Source organism: Pelodiscus sinensis, chromosome 1, assembly GCF_052426305.1.
Source record: "Pelodiscus sinensis isolate ZL-2025 chromosome 1, ASM5242630v1, whole genome shotgun sequence".
Taxonomy (NCBI): domain Eukaryota; kingdom Metazoa; phylum Chordata; order Testudines; family Trionychidae; genus Pelodiscus; species Pelodiscus sinensis.
The window spans coordinates 90,625,597-90,646,389 of record NC_143052.1 but is presented as its reverse complement, the minus strand read 5'-3'; the positions used below and the strand labels follow the sequence as shown (position 1 = coordinate 90,646,389).

At 47.2% G+C, this 20,793-nt stretch overlaps 1 protein-coding gene across 2 annotated transcripts; it reads right to left on the bottom strand.

The window, feature by feature from the left end:
- Window positions 1–358: 358 nt before the first annotated feature.
- Window positions 359–19,192, bottom strand: TNFRSF13C (TNF receptor superfamily member 13C). 2 transcript variants are annotated; one of them, XM_075935942.2, is made up of 5 exons: window positions 19,067–19,192; window positions 18,627–18,740; window positions 17,828–18,013; window positions 5,916–9,207; window positions 359–5,408 (listed from the first exon to the last, which is right to left on the bottom strand). In XM_075935942.2, exons 1-4 carry the CDS (start codon window positions 19,074–19,076, stop codon window positions 8,882–8,884), a joined length of 636 nt encoding a protein of 211 aa, XP_075792057.2. In that variant the 5' UTR covers window positions 19,077–19,192; the 3' UTR covers window positions 359–5,408; window positions 5,916–8,881. The 2 variants fall into 2 exon arrangements, with proteins under 2 accessions (XP_075792057.2, XP_006120590.3); XM_006120528.5 differs by having other exon boundaries at window positions 8,821–9,207.
- Between the last annotated feature and the right edge of the window lie 1,601 nt (window positions 19,193–20,793).

The following is a 20,793-nucleotide window of genomic DNA, read 5'->3' as shown; positions in this document are numbered from 1 at the left end:
AAGGCTGGAGTCTAGACATAGCCTAAGTGCGGAAGTTGGGGGCCCACAAAGACCTTAAATACTTTGCCTCTATAGGCTTTGTTCACAAGAAAACCTCCCCAGAGTCACAGATGCACTGGCTCTGAGGAAAAAAACCCCAAAAGCTGCCACCATCAAGTGACTTCACCCTAAAAAACAGAAGGGAACACTTAAATTCCTTCTCTATGGGGTATCCAAAGCTCTTTTGCCCCAAGAAAGCTTGAAAAAAGAAAAGAGAGAAACAAGCTGCAGTCTATGGTAGGTGACCACCTAGTCTTAGGCAGGTAAATACACACACAGACCCTGTTACTTTCCAGGACACAAGAATCAAATCATCACCTTAAAAAAGTGATTTTTATTAACAAACAAAAGATATACTTGATAAAGCATGCTTGATTGCTAGGTATACCGAGCAACTAAGTAAATCAAATTAAAACACAGAGAAAAAAATCTCTGGGAACCATTCTTAGATAGTGAATGGGGGAGGGAAGGCATGGATTCACAGAGTTTAAACCAAACAACCAAAAAAAGGAAAAATATCCTAGATACACTTTTCCCTCTACTCACAATACACGCTGATCTGTACTTCAAGATCCAGTTCACTCCCATGTCCAATATTTCTTATAGACATGGTCATTCTGATCCCTGCATCTGTGCTCTCCATCCCGTCCCCCACAAAGGGAGAGTAGACCAGCTATCTGTAGCCAATTCAGATTTCAGCACTGAATCCCCATTGGTTCTTCTGGCCTGCTGCCAATACCCTTGCTAGCTCCCTGGCTACGTCTAGACTGGCATGATTTTCCGCAAATGCTTTTAATGGATAGGTCAGGAACGATGGGCTTGGCCCTGCCTGGCTCAGCCCTCAGGCCAAGTAATGAGCCCAGCTGGGTGATGGCAGAATCACCTGGTTTGCCAGCTCACCCGGTTGGCTGTAAGGCATCAATAGGTCTGTGCGTAATAGCAGCAGGTAAGCTGCAGCTGTGATCTCCCCTGGGCCTGCCCATCTTATTTCCAGCTTTGCTCCAGTCCCGCTTGTTTGCTCCATCCTCGCTCCCTTGCCTGATTGTGGTTCTGGCTCTGAGTCCTACTTCTAGCTCTGATGCTAGGCTGGGCTCTGGCTCTAATGGCTAGGTTAGACTGCCCGTGTCCCTGGTCCCTGAATCACTACCTAGGCTTGATCTAGCTCAGCGGTCTCAAACTGACAGCCCAAGGGCCATCTATGGCCAGAGCATTTTCGCAATTCAGCCCAGGAATCCCAAGTCCCGCTCCTTCCCACCACCGCCCCATTCTCTCCCCCATTGCACCTCATCTCCCAAGGGATGCGGCCTTGGGATCAGTGGGGGGCGCTTGGCATGGGGCAGCAGCAGTGGCCGGGCCTCCCTGCAGCAGTGGAATTCGCAGAGAAGCAGAGTGCACTCAGCACGTACACTGGCACTGCTTCTCTCCACTTCCTCAGTAAGCCCTGAGGCTGCCTCGCTCAGGGGATGGGTGCAATGTGGGGAGAGAATGGGGTGGTGGTGAGAAGAGGTGGGGCCTGGGAATGGAGAGGGACATGCCCCCTTAGGGCACCAGGACTCCCAAGTCAGATTGCGAAATGCTCCAGCGATAGATGGCTCACGGGCGGTGAGTTTGAGACCCCTGGTTATAGGCAGGTGTCCACATGGTAACTGGCATGCCTTTGACCTTATGGGGGCAGCCTCTCCGGAGAGTTCATAGCTAAACGTGCCTGGGAAATGGCACTTGTCCCACACTTAGGGGTGGTCTCTTCTCGTGAGGGAGCAGTGGGTACAGAATGCTTCTTCTGAGGGCATGGGTAAAGGACGCTTCCATTGGTGTTGACTTTGCTCTACCTGCTCTACGGAGAGAGGACTTGCATACCAGGACTATCAACTGGGCACAATAGTATAAATATGGATGTGAGGACTGAATAATCCCCGGTCCCATGTACACACCAGAAAGACACAAGAGCAGCCTCACGGACTGAGCATAATTCCACTTTATTCTTTAATATTACAACTTATTTTCTTTGTGTCGTCTCCCCAGGCACAGGCAATGGGCAGTCAGTCTCATTTCCCTCAACCCCATTCAGGATGGGAGAATTAATACTGCTGTGTTCTCACTCGTCATTGGATCAAGCAGGCAAAGTAGTGGAAGGAAAAAACATATTCAAGACAGATAGGTAACCACTTGCCTCAGAAGAATGCAGAATGGATTGAAATGGTGCCTGCAGGAACCACTGATATTCAAAGCCTAGTGGCATCTCATAAGAGGGATGTTTCACCGTGGTTTTAGATAAGATGGATGTCCTATTACTTGGCCCTTTCAAGCTGGACTGGACAAACTGCTGAGAAATGTACTGCTGGAAACAATCTTGCCTTGGCACAAGTTGAGCTCACCCACTAGCCAGGGGATAGGTTACTAATTCAGGGTAATCTGAATCACTTGGCAAACTGAGTCTAACCAAAAATATGTATTTTAATACAGCTAAATGTAAATGTGTACCTACAGGATTAAAAACTGTAGGGCATACTTACACGAGTGGGGACTCTGTTATGAGGAGCAGTCACTCTGAAAAAGATTTGGGGTCATAGTGGATGACAGCTGAAAACGAGCTCCCTGTTTGATACTGTGACCAAAAGAACTAATGTGACCCTGAGATATATAAAAAGGAGACTCTCAAATAGGTGTTAAAAGGTTATTTTACTTTTGTGTTTGACTGCTGCTGAATACTATGTCCAGTTCTGGTGTCCATAATTCAGGAAAGGATGTTAATAAATTGGAGAGGGTTCAGAGAAGAGCTATGAGAATGATTAGAGAATTGGAAAACATGCCTTACAGTGATAGACTCAAGGAGCTCAATCTATTTAGTTTACCAAAGAGGAGGTTAAGGGATGACTTTATTGCAGTCTATAATTACCCACATGGGGAACAAATATTCAATAATGAGCTCTTCCCTCTGTTAGAAAAAGGTATAGCACGATCCAATGGCTCAAAGTTGAAGCTAGACAAATTCACCCTGGAAATAAGGCATGATTTTTTAACCATGAGAGTAATTAATCATTGGGACAATTTACCAAGGGTTTTGGTGAATTCTCCATCACTGAGAATTTGTAATTCACGAGTGGCTGTTTTTCTAAAGCTCTGCTCTAGGAATTATTTGGGGGAAAGTCCTGTGGCCTATGTTATACAGGAAGTCAAATTAGGTAGTCACATAGGTCCCTTTTGCTCTTGGAATCTAAGAATAGTCCTTTTCCATCCCCAGCTCTTAGGATTTTTTAACTTCTTTATTGAAGAGATGGTCAGGTGTCTACATCAGCAAATCTCAACCTGGCAGCCACAGGCAATTGCCAGATAAGAAATGGAAGAGAGAAGATATGTCTGCAATCCTGCCTCCTGTCTATCGCCAGTCCTCCAATGAAGCAGATTTGCTTTGCCACTTAAGCCCAGTCTCTCCTTCAAATGCCAGGAATGCCCCATAAACCATGTGGTTAATTTCATCAGTGCTTCCCTTGAAAGTCATTCTAGAAAATGGCACAAAGGATTCTGGGATAGCACCTGAAGAGGTACTGTTGTGAATGGCAGCAACTGGAGGTCTTGGGACCCAAAGACTAAGCACCCCTGTTTCATGGGGAGGGGCTCTTCCTTTCAGAGATGGCCACTACTGCTGCTGTGTGGGCTACCATCACTATGGCTGTGTGACATGAGGATTGTCTGGGTGCTACTGCTTTCACAGTGTTTCAGACTGAGGCAATGGGATGCTGAAAGTACCATAGGCTTAGGGTGGTGTGCAAAGTACAGACATTGCATGCCCAGCTACCACAGGTTTAAATAGTGGTGTTGACAGTGAGTAGAGTGCAGTGCCTTATGCATCTCAATGTACCCTACACATCTCCCCATGTGCCCAAGCAGTGCCTCTCACACCTACACTGCTGTTTTTAGCAGCGTAGTATCTCATTGCCCCACAGTGCAAGGGTCAGGCAGTGGGAAAAGGCTCCGGCAGCTCTTTCCTGCCTGAGCCTTTCACTGTGGTATGTAGCTACGCACCACAGTGACAACTGCCTGCAGCCTGCCTTGCACTGCAGCCTGTAGCTATACTTACCCTACCCACTACCACAGACAGGTAATTAAATGTGGGCTTCCCATGAAGAAGCTGTTGAGCATTTAGTCCAGTTTCTGCAGCACTTGCAGCCGCGAGGCAGTGAGAGCCTGAGACTTGAATCCAGGTCACCTGCATAGCCATGCTGAGCACTAAGCTTTATGGCACCAACCAGGGGATGTTGTATGTTAGTTTAAACATAGTTTTGCTCTCTTACTCTGTCAGGACCGCTGTGAGAAAATCTGAGACACCAGTTGTAGCAAAGAGTTCAGGCTTTCATTCCCTGTAGCAGCTTCTGCAATTCTCTCTAGCAACTCTTCTGGATTAAAGTCACTTCAATTTCAGATCAGTATCCATGTAGGGTACATCTACACTACAGCATTATTTTGAAATATCTAATTTCAAAATATCTTATTTTGAAATAATGTGTCTACACACAAAATGCATTTCGAAATAGCGCATCCACACTGAGTGGATGCTGAATCGCATTTAAGGCCAGCTGAAACCGGTTCCGGCAGGGCATCAGGTCAGGAGTTACTTTGTGTGGCTGCTGCCTGAGGCTATCTGAGGCCTATGCTTAAAGGGACCCCACTGGACAGCCGGTTCTCAGGTTTCTCTGCTTGCTTGCCTACCTCAAAGAGGGACAGCAAAGCATTTTTTTCTTTGCGTGCTCTGGTTGCCTTTACTCGGGACACCACGGCACTCTGCACCGTGGAGCCGGAGCTGGCCATGGGCACTCTGGTGCTTCTTTTGGATGTGTTGCTGCAAGCCTAATAGCACTTTCTGGAGGCTGCCTTACAGCATCTGCTGCAGCCCAAATCCCAGGCCGTCATCCAGACACTCCTGGGGTATGTGGAGGAGCAGCTGCAGCTCCTGGAAGCCAGATTGCCCCACCGCATCTGGCGTCTGGACACCAGCAGCAACTGGTGGGACCACATCATCCTGGAGCACTGGGGAGACCAACAATAGACCCAGAACTTTAGAATGAAGAAAGACACCTTCATGGAGCTCTGTGAGTGGGAGGGGGAGCGGTAGCTGGGGAGGCAGCAGGGGCTGGAGCAGCCGGAGGCAGCAATATCTGCACCAGGGTCTGCAGGTGGTCACAGATGGCACAGCTCCCGCTGGAGCTGCAGGTCTTTATGCACCCAGTAGTCCAGGGTGCGATGCAGGCCTCGCAGTATCCCCAGGTGCTGCCGCTGGTACTCCTCCTGGTTACGGGTCAGCCTGCTGAGTGCCCGGGTGCGGGAGGATGTCCTGGGCAGAGTGGTGTACTCTGCACTCGCAGCTGGTGCAGCTATGGAGAAACAAGAGAGGTGGTCAGTTATCCTTGGGGAAACAGTGGGTGAAGCCCAGCCCCCCTCTGCACGGCAAGGATGACAGGTCTCTGTAGCATCAGAGCTGATGTGCTAGCACAGAGGCCATGTTCGGGATGTCCTGCTATCCTGGGAGTGGGAACTGACCCAGGAGTGCACCCATGCCCTGTGCTGTATGAGGTGTGGGTCTATGGGGGAGGGGTGGGAGGAAGTTGTCCCATGCCTCTGTGTAGAAGGGGCTTGTGGAGGGAGGGCATCCTGTTGTGTCCCACGCCAGGGTCAGGAGCACGTCATGTGCCTTCATACATACACGAGTGTGGGTAACAGGCCACGGCTCCTGTGTAGCAGCCAGCTGGGGCCACGTGCCCAGGGATGGCACGGCACATGCACAGATTGCTGTGTGAGCCGTGGTCAGCAAGGCCCACATGAGCAGTCTCTGGTCTCCCTCCCCTCCCACCCCCGCATAAGGGAACAGTGACGGCACTCACATGTTGTTGCCTCCCCGACCTTGGACGACACCGGCAACAGGACTGCTGGGACAGCTCAGGGGCCCTGGCTTTGCAGCATGCTCCCTCCGGGCTCCTGTGGCTCCTGGACCTCCTCTTCCTCCTTCTCCATGCCCTTGTCAGGGCCCTCTGCCCCAGGGTTGATGACCACCTGGGGAGCATGGACCGTCCCGCCCCCCAGGATGCAGTCCAGGGCATCCAAATAGGGGCATCTCTCTGGGTTTGCCTCTGGTTGGGAGCTTCCCCCTGTGGCCCTGGCATATGCCTGCTGCAGCTCCTTGATTTTTATCCGCACCTGCTCCTGGGTTCGGATGTGGCCTTTGGTGGCCAGACTGGCAGCCATCCTGCCATAGACAGCTGCGTTCCTCCACGCAGTGGGGAGATCATGGATGTTGGCAGCACCCCCCAAACCTCAATCAGGTCCATGATCTCTGCACTGGACCAGGAAGGCTCCTGCCTTCTCTGGCCCCTGGCAGGCTCCGGGGAGCTGGCAGACTAGTCCTGGGGAATGGTGGAAGGCTGGCTGCCAGTGGCTTGCTGGCTCATGTGGCCTGGGTCGGAGCAGCAGCAGAGTGGCTCTGGGCTGGCAGACCTGGTGTTAGCCCCAAAAGACTGAAGCTAGACTCTAGCCCTTTAAGGGCTCCGGGATGGGGAGGGAGGAGAGGAGTTTTCCTATTTGTGCCCAGAGTGGCCACCAGGGCACCTGGGAAGAGCTGGAGGCCCCCTATTTCGAAATAAGCATCTACACAGTGCTTATTTCGAAATAGCAATTTCAAAATAGGCGCTATTCCTCATGGAATGAGGTTTACCAATTTCAAAATAAGCCCTCTGCTATTTAGAATTAATTTTGAAATAGCGGTTGGCTTGTGTAGACGCTAGGAAAGTTATTTCGAAATAACTACTGTTATTTCAAAATAACTTTGCTGTGTCGACATATCCATAAGGAGTTATTCGGAATAGCTATGCTGGTCAGTTTCCCCACAGACAAACTTACAGAAACATGAGTTATAAATGAAATATTCTCTCTTGCTCTTCCATCATGTTACAAAAGTCTATTCTTATCGCTCCTCTTGTCATGTCACACAGGCTACGTCTAGACTGGCATGATTTTCCGGAAATGCTTTTAACGGAAAAGTTTTCCGTTAAAAGCATTTTCGGAAAAGCACATCTAGATTGGCAGGACGCTTTTCCGCAAAAGCACTTTTTGCGGAAAAGCGTCCGTGGCCAATCTAGACGCGCTTTTCCGCAAAAAAGCCCCGATCGCCATTTTTGCAATCAGGGCTTTTTTGTGGAAAACAAATCTCTGCTGTCTACACTGGCCCTTTTGCGCAAAAGTTTTGTGGAAAAAGACTTTTTCCCGAACAGGAGCAGCATAGTATTTCCTCAAAAGCACTGACAATCTTACATGACTCGTCAGTGCTTTTGTGGAAATTCAAGCGGCCAGTGTAGACAGCTGGCAAGTTTTTCCGCAAAAGCAGATGACAAAAAGCAGTCTAGACACAGCCACATAGTATTTCTTTGAACAAACATGAACTAAAGCAGTGGTGGCCAGTGGGACAAGCACACACATCCCAGGTGCCTCCCAGAGTCATAGCCTCAATTCTCTGTCCATGGTTCTGGCTGATTCCAGAGCCAGCTGGTCACCACAGAGATTTCCTTTCCTCATCCTCTGCTTGGGAAGATGCATTCAGCTCCACCTCTGGGCTTCCCAGACCCTGCCAGGAGATTCACAGAGCTGCAGAGCCTGGCCAGGGCTATAGTGTGAGGGTGTCACAGGAAGGAGGTGTCTCTGTGTGTTATGAGCCCTCTGATACTTGAAGGGCTTGAGCATAAGTTGAACAAAAGATGGATAAGGCCCACGCTGTCTGGCTTATGTTACTTGGCACAAAGCCCCACAGAACTTTGCACTGTACCAGCACAAAGACTATGTCTACACTACAGAGGTTTTTTTGGAAAAAACAGCAGTTTTTCTGAAAATACTTCACTTAACATCCACACTGCAATCACATTATTTCAAAAAAAAAATCAAAAGAACAGAGGGTTTTTCCGACATTGGTAAACCTCTTTCTATGAGGAAGAAGCCTTTTCCCAAAAGAGCTCTTTCGGAAAAAGGCATGTGTGGAGGGGAAGAGGGAGCTCTTTCAAAAGAAAAGGAAAGAGGAAAAATCACAGGTGCCCTAGTGGCCACTCCATCCATAGTAATCACAGCTTACATGCGAGATAGAGTCCATTCAGTGTGGATGCTATCTTTCGAAAAAGCAGATGGCTTTTTTGATGTGCTTTTGCTGCGTGGACACTCTCTTTCGGAAGAAGTTTTTTCAAAAGATCTCTTCCAGAAAAGCTTCTTCCAAAAGAAGCCTGCAGTCTAGATGTAGCCTAAGAGCCAACCACACTCCCATTGCAGCCAGTAGCAAAACTTCCACCAATGTCAATCGTGCAGGTGTGGGCCCTAATGAAACACATCACCTTCCATTTAAATGTTCACTCTGTGTTCTTCCTTTTTACCCATCCCACTCCCCCAGTCACTCTCCCTAGGCTCCTTCCCCACACCCACTCAATACTCCCTACCCCCTTAAAACACGGGTGCGAGTTCTCCCGTGCCTGGTGCTGCAGCAATCATGCAGTTGGTAAGCTGACTCTGAACAGTCACTTTTCCTCATGTGCCATCTCTCTTCTAGCCTCTCCAGCTACAGTCTTCATAGATCAGGGACAATACCTTTCACTCAAGTATTCTCCACTGGTTTGGGGCATTATGGGGACTTTCTGGCTTCAACTGCCATGTAAAGGGGGAAATATGAAAAGCAAAAGGCATAGGAGGCTGACTTAGCTTCAGGAAAAAGCCTCATTCTGATTTAAGACATTTCCATGTAACACATTTAGCACCTACATGAAGGTATTTAGTCACTTTCAGAAGCATCCAGCTAGCACCAGTCCTATTCTGCCTGCTGTCATGGTCTCTCCTCGATGGCGCAGTTATTCTGAATAGTCTTTGTGGTCACCAGGACAGTGGCTCCCAGTTCAGTTGCCGGTAGCGGGAAGCCATGGTCACATTCTTCATTGCCGGTGGATAGAGCAGCGAGCTTAATGACATCACTTCCTGCCCCAGCTTGGAAGACTGGCTTCTTCTTTGAGAAATCCCCTCTTCCTGCTGACCCAGCATGCTTCAGGGCGCCATTCAGGTGTGGGCAGGTGGCCAGTACATGATCATTTTCTTCTGGCAGCTTCAGTCTCTTACAGGCTTGGCTTTCACAGGAAGTGACCTTGCACAGATTTTCTAGAGCAGAACAAGAGCTGGGTTAATAATGCACAAGCCATAAGGCAGGGTGGGCTATATAGCTCAGGGCTGAGCTACCTCCATGGCACCATCCTGCAGGACTATGTGCAAGAGGGAGGCAGGGTGCTACAGTGAAGAAGGGGGTAAAGGGCCAGTGGATGTCACCAATGGGCATTCCCTCTATTGTTAGCAGGCAGCCCCAACAACTGTTCAGCTGTCAGATTCCTTGCCCACCCTCAAGACAAGCACCCCAGCTGCCAAACTATTCTTGTGTGCCCCATGACAAGTGGGAGATGTGTGCCAAAGGGTTCTGCTTTTTCTCCCTGGACTGCCTCCCAGAGAACCTGCTTGCATTAGCCACATTACACTGCCTGCACCCCTCTCAGCTTGCAGAAGAACATCTCACATTCATGCTTGAAAGTGATGATTGCTGGAGAGGCAGCACTTGAGGTAACTTACTCCCAAATTCTGTGGGGATAAGACCTGAGCTAGCCTGAATTGATGCAGGCTCTATCAGCTGGAGCTGTGTGAGCAATGGAATAATTGACTGCAATGCAGCTCCCCTACTGCAGAGAAAGCCCCAGCCCAAGCTACTAGCTCTGCTTCTTCTGGGGCGTCACTGTGGGGCAAAGGGAACACATCGGAGGGGAGAAGACACCGTGGCGCACTAGGTGGGACAGAGATTGCTGTCCCTAGGTAGCTAGCTGAGGATCTGCGGAGAAGATAGTGTGCATTTTGGGGCAGGGAAAAGAATGGGGTAAAGTGGGTAGGGACATGGAGGACATTTTTGGGGAAAGGAAGTTGGCTGAGCTCACAAAGCCTTACACACAGTAGAATTTCTGAGTTTGTTTATCTATAACACCAGGGCTATGTCTACACTGGCACGATCTTGTGCCAGAGCTATGCAAATGAGGCTAAGTGTGGAATATCGCTGAGCCTCATTTGCATATATAATAAGCCGCCATTTTGCGGAAGAGGCTCTTGTGCAAGAAGGAACTGTCTACACTGCCTCTTCTTGCTCAAGAAAAACCTTCTTGCGCAATGCCGTTATTCCTGAAAATAATCAGCGTAACGGCATTGTGCAAGAGGGTTTTTCTTGCGCAAGGGGCAGTGTAGACAGCTCCTTCTTGAGCAAGAGCCTCTTCCGCAAAAATGGCGGCTCGTTATATATGCAAATGAGGTTTAGCGATATTCTGTGCTTAGCCTCATTTGCATAGCTCTGGCACAAGATAGCCCCAGTGTAGACATAGCCCAGGGGTTCTTAACCAGTGAGGTGCGCCTCCCCAGGGGAGGTGTGAAGAGGATACAGGGGAGGTATGAGGTGCCTCACAGAAAATGTATCACAATTGCCTTCTCACTGGATAAAATTCTAAAGTTTAGATTTCTTCATAATTAGTATTATGAATTAAAATGATAAATGTTAATTTCTTATTAAAAATTTTTCCATTAAAAGCATTTGCGGAAAAGAGCATCAAGATTGGCACGGACGCTTTTGCGCAAAAGCACTTTTTGCGGAAAAGCGTCCGTGCCAATCTGGACATGGTTTTGTGCAAGAAAGCCCCGATCGTGATTGGGGCTTTTTTGTGCAAAACAGTTTTTAGCTGTCTACACTGGCCCTCTTGCACAAATACATTTGCACAAGAGGGCTTTTTCCCGAATGGGAGCAGCACAGTATTTGCGGAAGAACACTGACAATCTTACATTAGATCGTAGATTTTTTGCGGAAAAACTTGCCAGTCTAGACACAGCCTTCCTCAGCTGCCCAACAACATTTAACATCTTGACACCCTGAATACAGTTGAGAAATAATTGCTCTCACTGTGGGGTGGCTAGTCAGTTAGCGGGGACAGCCAGAGGGAGAGAGAGAAGGAGGCTTCCTTCAGCTCTTTCTTCTTCCTAATGTCCTGCCTCCTCAAAGCCTGCTCTGGCTGAGCGCAACAGGACACTGGCCAGTCCAATGTTCCCTTCCAGCAGATTGAGGAGGGAAAACAGGTGCTTTGTGGTGGAAGAGGAGAAGGAAGACACAACAGAGTCCCAGGCATGGGACCATGCTGTGGGGACTAGGCGAGAAACAGAGCCCCTGGCTTAGAGAGGAGAAAGAGTCATCCAGTTTTCTGGGGGGAGTAAAAAGGCATCATGGGGGGTTGTGCTTTTTTGGTAAACGTGGACACCTAGCCGACCAGAGCATGCTTACTTGGAGGACCATGGGGGGTGCTTTTGCACCCTTCATACACCCCCTGCCTATGGACCTGGTGTGGTGTTTAAGTCATCCCTGAAGCAGGAGAACAGAGGCAGAGTGCTGCTGAGTGGTCTTTGGCCATGCGGGGTGAAAGGGAGCTTAGAAGGCAACTGACCTTGTTTCAGTTCCATACAAGCCCAATTTTCTCCCCCCCCCCCCTTAATTGAGGAAACTAACAAGATTTTCACTCGCCCTCACTGTGGAGCAACCCCCCCCCCATTCCCCTTACATTCAATTCATGAAATGATACCAACGTGTTAATTTTAAAATGATCCTTTTTAGTCTGACATGTCTCTGGCCCCCTCATTTACACACTTAAACATAAGCACATATTGCTATTTTAAGTCTTTTGAAGCTTCCTTTCTAGATCTTATACTGAAGTTGTTGTGCGTGCAGCAGTCAGGCCTGGAATCAGGGTTAAGGGAAATACTGATGTACAGAGTCTCATTTGTGAACTGGAAGACCACTCATGCCTTGTGCTTGCCACCTTATCTTGTCACTTGCAAACTCTTGCATGGCTAGATTTTTTGACCTAAGGCATTCTTAATATTTTAGGGCATGTCTACACTAGGAAATTATTTCAAAATTACTAAATTTGAAATAATAACTCCTGACATAACTATTTTGAAATAAGCTTATTCCCCGAGGAAAGCATGGATTTCAAAATAACCAGCCTACTATTTTGAAATAATGGGCCTGATCATGTGGATGCTCTGCTTATCATTTCGAAATAAGGGGGGTTATTTTAAAATAACTCCCTACTGTAGACCAGGGCTTAAGGATTGTTATTTATTGCTGCAAACATCACTCTAAATTAACTGTGTGTTCTGCCGGGCAGGTGAAAAGCCCTTGATGATCTCTCACCCTAGCTGTTTCTAATACAAAGGAGGACAATCATAGGGCCAGCATCAGTGTGCAGGGGTCTCAGGGATGGCTGAATTGTGACATTCACTGGGAAATTTCTCTTTCCCTCACCCCCTTGCACACAGAAACTTAGAAGCAGAAGGGTGAAGAGAACAGGAAAGTACATCACCCCCTCCCCGGAAGCCTCTGACGTGCTCAGAGAGACATGAAATGATGCATGACAGTTTCTGAGAAGAGAGTGTGGGGTTGAGTCAGCGCAGAGGCACTAGCTCCCCTGGGGAAAGAGATGTGGCCATACCCAACCCAAAAGTGGTCCTGCCTTTAGATTTGGGTGCATGACCCTTGAAGATGGAGAGCAGGCCTGGCTTTCTGCTATGGAGCACAGCCCCTGTGTGGTTGGTAGGGAAGAGAGGGAAACCCAGCAGCTCTGCTATACTTGTGGTTAAGTCCAGCTTTCAGTTTAAAGCTCAACTCTCCAAGTGCTTTAACATCTACATGGTTACATGGAGTGCTTTGAAATCTGGCATGCCTCATGGGAGCACAAGGTTGTGTTAGTGATCCAAATTAACAGCCAGTTGAGCAAAGGGCTACCACAGTACAGCCCCAGAAACACAGTTTTTCTTAAAGTTGAGAGATTTTGGCAACTTAGACAGAGCCTACTGCCTCCCTCATGTGACTCAGGATGGGGGGAGCTTAAAACAGGCCTGCTTGGTGTATGTACCAACACACACACTGCTGAGAATGGGTGCCCTTGATACACCTCAGAAACTCCTAGCCAAGGATGGGGGGAGGCACAACTTGCTGCCACAGAGCAGTTCACGTGTCTCCGAGTTATTGTTTCAGGCTGTATTCATCCCTATTGAGTATTCTCTTTCATCTGAGAACATTTCAGTGAGATGAACGGACCACTTGACAACTCTCTGAGCCTGCAGCTTTGAAGTTTGAAACCTACCCTGGGCAGAGATCTGAGACTGAACTGTAAACACTTGCGGAAAAGCCGCCTCTCAAGTTTTGTTATGTTTTTGGAGCATTGCAATCTGAGTACAACCAAATATGAAGGAGATGATTATGAAGCTATATTTGAAAAGCAAATAAATTATAAATGCAGATCTTCCTTGGGAGGGGAGAGGTGGAGGAGGAGAGTAGGTGGCCACAGAGGCAGAGAGGTTTGGGTCTGCTGTGAGGGCTGCGGGTATGATGGGAAGAGGGATAAATGGGAAAGCGTGATGGGGGAGGGGAAAAGACAGGATCCATAGGGCGCAGTTAGGTGGAGTAGTTAGGGAAATGGTGCTCCCCTCTCAATGTGTGCTGGGATCTGAGGGAGCCCTGCCCCAGTCTCTGCCTGCTGTGGGTCCTGGGATCTAGGGCGCCTGATCTCAGTGGGGTGTCTGAGACCCTCTACTTGTCCCTAGACCTGAATGTGCAAGGTGGGGAGGCCAGGTTTGGAAAAGGGGGGAGGTACCCCTAGCCAGAGAAAAAGTTGGTACCTGTAATGGGATAAGAAGGGTTGGGGGGGGGGGAGAAGGAGGTGCACACCAGTCTTCTCTCCCATGCTTCGTTACTGTGACGAGCATGTAGTAAAACTGGGAAGGAGACTGAGGATGAGATTCCTCTCAACTATGCATTGCAAAGCCTGTCCCTGTTCCACAGTAACGCAACATGCAGGGGCAGGGGGGCACCGAGGAATTGCTTAGCAACCAGGTGGCCTAGTGCAGGGCTTCTGAAATCTGAGTTGCCAGAATGTTTCACATGGCAGCTCCTATAGCGTTTGTCCCACTGTGTTGGCTGGGCTCACGATCCTGCGCTGTAGGTATTGCAGTCTCTGGGGGCCCAGTCTCATTCAGGTTAGGCCCAGCTGTCATGATACCAGGGCCTAAATAAGCCACTGCACCTCCATGAGCCAGGTCACAAATCCACTCACACACATTTGGTTCAGACAGGAGGGCAGGACCAAGCCCTCTGGAGATTGCAGTGCCTATAGCAGAGAGCCAAGCCTAGCCATCCCCTCAGCACAGGAGCTGCCACTGTGGGGTGTGTGCTGGGCAGGACTCAGCCTCCCCAGTCTTCACGCCAGGGCAAAATCTGACTGAAACCACCCCAAGGCCTCCACGCACCAACTATTTACTGAGTTATAACATAAATGGTCCTGAGCCCAATTGGGTTGAGAACTGCTGGGCCAGTGGAAACATGGTTCTTAGATTGCTCCTAGCTCTGCTACTGGCCTGCTAGGTGACCATGGCAAATCAGTTTACCATCTGTAAAAGGAGGGTAATGATGTGAAGTTCTCAGAGAGCCACTGAGGAAACACAAAGCTTGGTCTTGTCATTATTTCCTTGCCACAGTAGCATATCAACTACAAACCTAGGTGAGAACTACACCTGTCTAAATGGCCACTAATGCCTACCAACATACATTTCTTTATCTGTTTAAAAATCCAGGAAATTAAAAGGGGGAAAAAACTACTAGCCCAGAGTTAAGGTTGCTCAGTGATAGCTTGTGGCCTAATTTCCAGCATGTTCACTTCAGCAAAACTCAGACTTGAGAAATCCAGGAACTAGAATTGAGGTAAACAGTAAAAACCCAAGTAGTCCTGTGGCACCTTAGAGACTAACAAAATATATATAGTATCATGAGCTTTTGTGGGCAAAACCCACTTCATCAGATGAGTTGGAAGAAGCGCATTTTGCCCTCAAAAGCTCATGGCACTATATATGCTACATATATTTTTGTTAATCTCCAAGGTGCCACAGGACTACTCATTTTTAAAGTTACAGGCTAACGCAGCTACCCCTCTGAGACCAGTAAACCCCAGACAACCTTATCTTTGTCCTCTTTGGGTGATTCTAATGCCCCAATATAACCATAACACAAACATTTGCACTCTGTCTTTTTACTGTAGGGACTACCTTCACCTACCCCGTGCTCAAATACGGAGTCTACTTCCCTGACTGAATACCGAGCTTGAAAAATGTAATAATGACTCCATACCTTTCTATGACCCCTTCACACATGCACTCAGGAGACCACCAAATCTGTACATTCCTCCAGCCCTCATTAAATCCACCAACAGTTCTCACATCCCACCTTATTGTCAATGATACCCATGGCACGAAGACCCCAGTGTCCTGCTACTGACATGACTGATACAATTCTGAGCTGAAATGATGCTAACTGGGCCCTCAAAATACACATGTACACTTCTTTCTTTTAATCAGACACTGGGGGACTCAGATGCAGATCTCCACATATCACTGTCACAGGTCTTCCAAGCTGCTTCATCTTATTCCTCCACTTTTCAACATAGCTCCACCTAGTACAGTGAATGCAGCTGGAGTGATGCAGATAATTCCCAGGCACTATTGCTGGCTCCAAGGGAGCAGAATTGAGATGGTGGGGTATTTACCTTAACTCTACATTTTGTAATTTCCAGATGTTTGAATTTTGCTGAACTCCATGTTCTGGAATAGCATGAGTTCTCATCAGGCAACCATCTGCGCTAATTATTCTTTTTGCCATTTAATTATTATTTTAGAATTAAAAACACAATTTTGCAAGCATGAGCAATTAGGAGTATATTTCAAGCTTGTGACGAAATTCCCTGAAATTGAATAGAAAATGGTAACTTCTCTACAGATTTTATGAAACAACTTATAAAATTGAATAGAGTATTATATCTCTGCTACAAAATTCTATAAAGCAGTTAAAAAGCTTATAGAAAAGATCTCATTGTCTGTTCATTGATGAAGGTATTAGCAAAATTCATGTAGAGCTTATTACTACACAACTTTTTCCCAAAAAGTTGTGCTCTTTAATCTTCAAACGAATGTGGTTTGTGCATTGTACATGAAAACATAAGAACAGCCATATTGGGTCAGATCAAAGGTTCATCTAGTGGAGTATCCCATCTTCTAACAGTGACCAATGCCAGGTGACAAATAGGGAATTAACAGATAATCATCAAGTGATCCCTCTCCTGTCATCCATTTCCAGTCCTTAACAAACAGAGACTAGGGACACCATTCCTACCTATCCTGGCTAATAGCCAATGATGAATTTATCTGGCTCTTTTTTGAACCCTGTTAAAGTCCTGGCCTTCACAACAACCTCTGGCAGGGAGTTCCACAGGTTGACTCTGCATTGTGTGATGAAAAACTTCCTTTTGTTTGTTTTAAACCTGCTGCCTATTAATTTAATTTGGTGAACTCTGGTTCTTGTTTTATGGGAAGGAGTAAATAACTTTTTCTTATTTACTTTCTCTACATCAGTCATGATTTTATAGACCTCTATCATATTCCCCCTTAATCATCTCTTTTCCAAGATGAGAAGTTCCAGTTTTATTAATCTCTCCTCATATGACAGCCTTTCCATGCCTTTAATCAACGGTTTTGCCTTTTTCTGAACTTTTCTAATTCCAATATATCTTTTTTTAGATGATGCAATCACATCTGTACATGGTATTCAAGATGTGAGCATACCATGTATTTATATACAGGCAATATGATATTGTTTTTCTTTTTATCTATCTCTTTCTTAATAATTCTTAACATTGTTTGCTTTTTGACTGTTGCTGCATACTGAGTGTATGTTTTTGGAGAACTATCCAGAATAATTCCAAGATTTCACTCTTGAGTGGTAACAGCTAATTTAGACCCCATCATTTTATAAGTGTACTTTGGATTATGTTTTACAATATGCTTTACTTTGCATTTATCAACACTGAATTTCATCTACCATTCTGTTGCACACTCACCCAGTTTTGTGAGATACTTTGGAAGCTCTTTGCAGTCTGCTATGGACTGTACTATCTTGGCAATTTTAGTTATCTGCAAATTTTGCCACCTCACTGATTACCCATTTCTCCAGATCATTTATTGTAGTTATTTGTACCAATCTCTGTGAGATTCTATCATCTGTGCATACAGATGGATGTGCTAAAAATAAGAGTATGCTTGTGGAGGGAGGTGTTTAGGTCCATAAAGCTTCCAGTACACATACTGATCTGATATATGGCCACTTGGAAAATTTCACTCTTAATTTCTTGTTTTCTTGACAGCTTCTGCAGAAGTTAGTGCATCTTCTGGAGAAGGACTTTCTCATCTCACTCAGAGCCCCAGGAGGGCTCATTGCCTTTCAAAGACTAAAGGAGGTCAGTGTTTAGTTTATGGAAAATAAAGTTAAGAGGTGATTTAATCACAGACTAAAGATGGCATCTGATGCTAGTGGGCCTTTTCATCTAGCAAAGACATATCAAGAGCCAGTGGCTAGATATTGAAGTCAGCAGAGTCCAAATGGAAAACAAAGCACATTTTAAGTGACCGGTCATTGGACCAACTTATCAGGGGATGTGAGAAGTTCTCCATCCCAAATCAAGCCTGCATGTCTATCCAAAGATGAGCTCAGGTTCAGCTACACATGGTGGGGCTTTATGAAGGAATCACTGGGTGAAAGGCTGGAGGTCAGACTAGCTGATCCAATGATCCCTTCTACCCTTAAAGTCAATGAAACAAAGACACCTACCCTTGGGTTTTTCATCGGGTCTCCTCTTCTTCCTCTGCCGCCACCTCCTCACTCGACAGACCAGCAATACCCAAAGAGCAACCAGTACCAGGACTAGCCCCACTAAAGCAGGGATCCCAAAGAGCAAAATTGGGCTAAGGACAGGTGCTTGGGTTGAAGTGGGGGCTATGCTGGTGATGTGGTATGCTGTGGAGGGAATCAAAGCAAGACAGGCAATAGTCAGACCCAGGGGAGCCACTGAGCATACTTGAGGACAGCAATCCCATTCACTGAACCTTGGCCGGTCTCAACTTTGGGCTTGGGGCTGGAGAGTTTAGACACAGTGGATAATCCCAACATTTCTATCAAACGTGTGGTGGGGCAAAGTCCCATGACAATTGGAATTCACAACATCCGCCCATTCTGCCCCCCGCCCTTACAGGGAAACAATAGTCCAAGCCCATCCCTTCTCTCTCCTAAAGGATCCTTATCTCACCCGTAGTGTGGACGGGACACTTTTCATAGTGCCTCTCCTCTCTGTCTCTGGGGTAGTTGAGAACTCTCGCTCTCCCTCGCTGTTGGTGTCATAGTCATCATTCTGTCTCTTCCTCCTGCCCTTCCCTGGCTGCCAGTGACTTTCTCCATTTTAATTTTCCCCACACCACTGGGGATGAAGCTCCCCTGCCTTCCTTAACCGGTTCCTGTCTTCTGATTCTCATTCCTGCAGCCCTGGGAACCTTCCCCTTCCAGGGGGCCCTATCCCCAGCCAGGGCCTGATTCCCCCCTCCAGAGAACACAGAAGCTGCAGCTCTTCTCTTACTTGTCTCCTCCTTGGATTTTCCAGCTAGTTCTGAGCAGCTCACACATGCCTTGGTCAAGATGTCGAAGCACAGGGATTGGGAGCAGGTAGCGTCTGAGCTTTTCTGCGCCATGTCTGAGTCAGAATAAAAATTTCTTTATCACGTGGAGAGTTAGACGAATGCCACCCAAATGTGAATTCACACAGCCCAGGGGCCTGTGTGAGAGGGAGATACACTCTGTTAAGCTGTGTCTGTCCCTCAGGGGCTTCTGCTCTCTGCACTTCCCCCTGGGCTGCCCTTTATCAGTAGGAGGAGGAGGGGAAATGTGCTGAAGGCGTCAGCCCACGCAATGCCCCCTGAGCCCATTCCCCTCCCCTAATCTGGCTACCTAACAGTGCCGTAGCCTATAGGAGCCACCACACCAAAGCTGAATAGTTGTCCTTCTAGTCCAAAGACCTACCTCCTGCCATACCAGAGCCAACCACTCATCCATCATCCAGTCTCTCCTCCAGGCAGAAGCATTGCTCGCTGAAAGAATCCAAGCAAGTGAAACCCACAACTAAAACTCTTTCTCGGTCACTGCCCATTGGTCCCATCCCTCTTGTCTTTTCACTTCCCTTTTCACTCAAGACATCTAATCTCTCTCACCACCACTTTGGTTTTGGTTTGAAGGCCTCAGCTGTACCCTGCTCTGCAGCTGTCTCAGTTTCTGCTAGTCACCCTTCTTTGTCTCACTTTGAAGGGACTCCCTTTCCAACCCAGGCTTGTTTTCTCCTCCTTACGGTGCCAGAAATCCCCGTCTGGGATTGGAACTGTGGTTCCTGGGTTTATGACTCCACTTCTCAGTGCGAGTGTCAGTAAAGCTAGCACTGTCCATGTGGTGCTGTGGTTAACAAATGCCTTCCCCCTCCTTATCCTCCATGTGGTTCTGATCTTCAGAGCCTCGAGTGTGTCTGAACATGGTGCAATAATACTCAGCATCACGCGTGGTCTATTTGCTCTTTTTAACAAATTCTTTATTTTGTATCCTTTTTGCAGCTAATCATCTTATGCATTTCTACAGCACTTTTCTCCATGGTATCAGAGCACCTCCATGTCTATTATTTTGAACTGGCAGCTCCTCCTACTGTTCCTGTCTTGGTCTCCTTTCTACAGCTCTGCCAATGCCCCTGTATCCTAACCTGCAGCACCCTCTCCTCTTCCAGTTCCTGTCTTCTCTTGAGCAGCAATAACCACTCATGCCAAACTGGACTTGTGATGTAAGCAACTACTGGCTAGTATGAGACTGAGACCCTCAAAACTCATGTCACTTGTGACCTATGCCATGTCTGATCCAAAGCCCACTGAAATGAATGGAAAGATTCCTGCTAGCTTTGGGTTCATGCAGTTAACACACTAATTTTGTTATCTCATCAACAGCTCTTCCCTTCTGCTACCAAAGCAACTGCAGGATGGATGCAGCAAGAGCTGATATTCCAGTTGTTATTTGTGGAAACCTAGGCCCTGGAGATGAAAGAAACCAGTGATGTCCCATCTTGTGTACTGACCCCAACCCTCCCTCTCTTCTTCCCTTCAAGCATATTCTTCATTGTTTTGTCCAGTCCTATTTAAAATTACCCAAAGGATGGGATTTCACCACTCTTGTAATTGAACAGATCTTAAATATTTCATCGCATCCACTCTAGATTTCCCTTTGATCAGTTTCATCTACTTATTCCCAGCCTTATCCCTAACACCACTCTAAATAAAGCTCCATAATTAATAGGGGAGAGAACGTCTCTTCTCCAGCTACAAACGTTGGTTTGGCTCAGTTGTTGGAAAGGAAATAGATGAAACACCTCTGCAGGAACCCAGGATATCTGCCTGTGATTCTTGCCTAATTCTTCCAGTCCTACAGCAGATTGTTGGTTGTGAGGATATTCTCATCTTTCCCTTCCTGTCACTTCTCACTGCCTCACATGTATTCCTGTTGGATTTTAGGACTGTCCTACAAATAAGAAAACTGGATACATGTGTCTTTCAACCAGCAGAAAGTGTTGTGGCAATGCTCTCTCCATGAGGCAGCTCTCACAGGGAGGGTGTATCACACACGGCAAGAGGACTTTTACAGAAGCCATATGGATGGTTTGAAAATAAATCAGATTGTGGAAGTGTTTACAGTGTTGAGATGTTAAAAAAATAGGTATT

What these genes read in the sequence shown, in the direction of transcription:
- TNFRSF13C (XM_075935942.2), bottom strand. An exon ending in AAAATCCAAGGAGGAGACAA is followed by an intron (nt 18,014 to 18,626) that starts GTAAGAGAAGAG and finishes TTCCCTCCACAG; the next exon opens with CATACCACATCACCAGCATA. An exon ending in ACCCGATGAAAAACCCAAGG is followed by an intron (nt 9,208 to 17,827) that starts GTAGGTGTCTTT and finishes GTTCTGCTCTAG; the next exon opens with AAAATCTGTGCAAGGTCACT.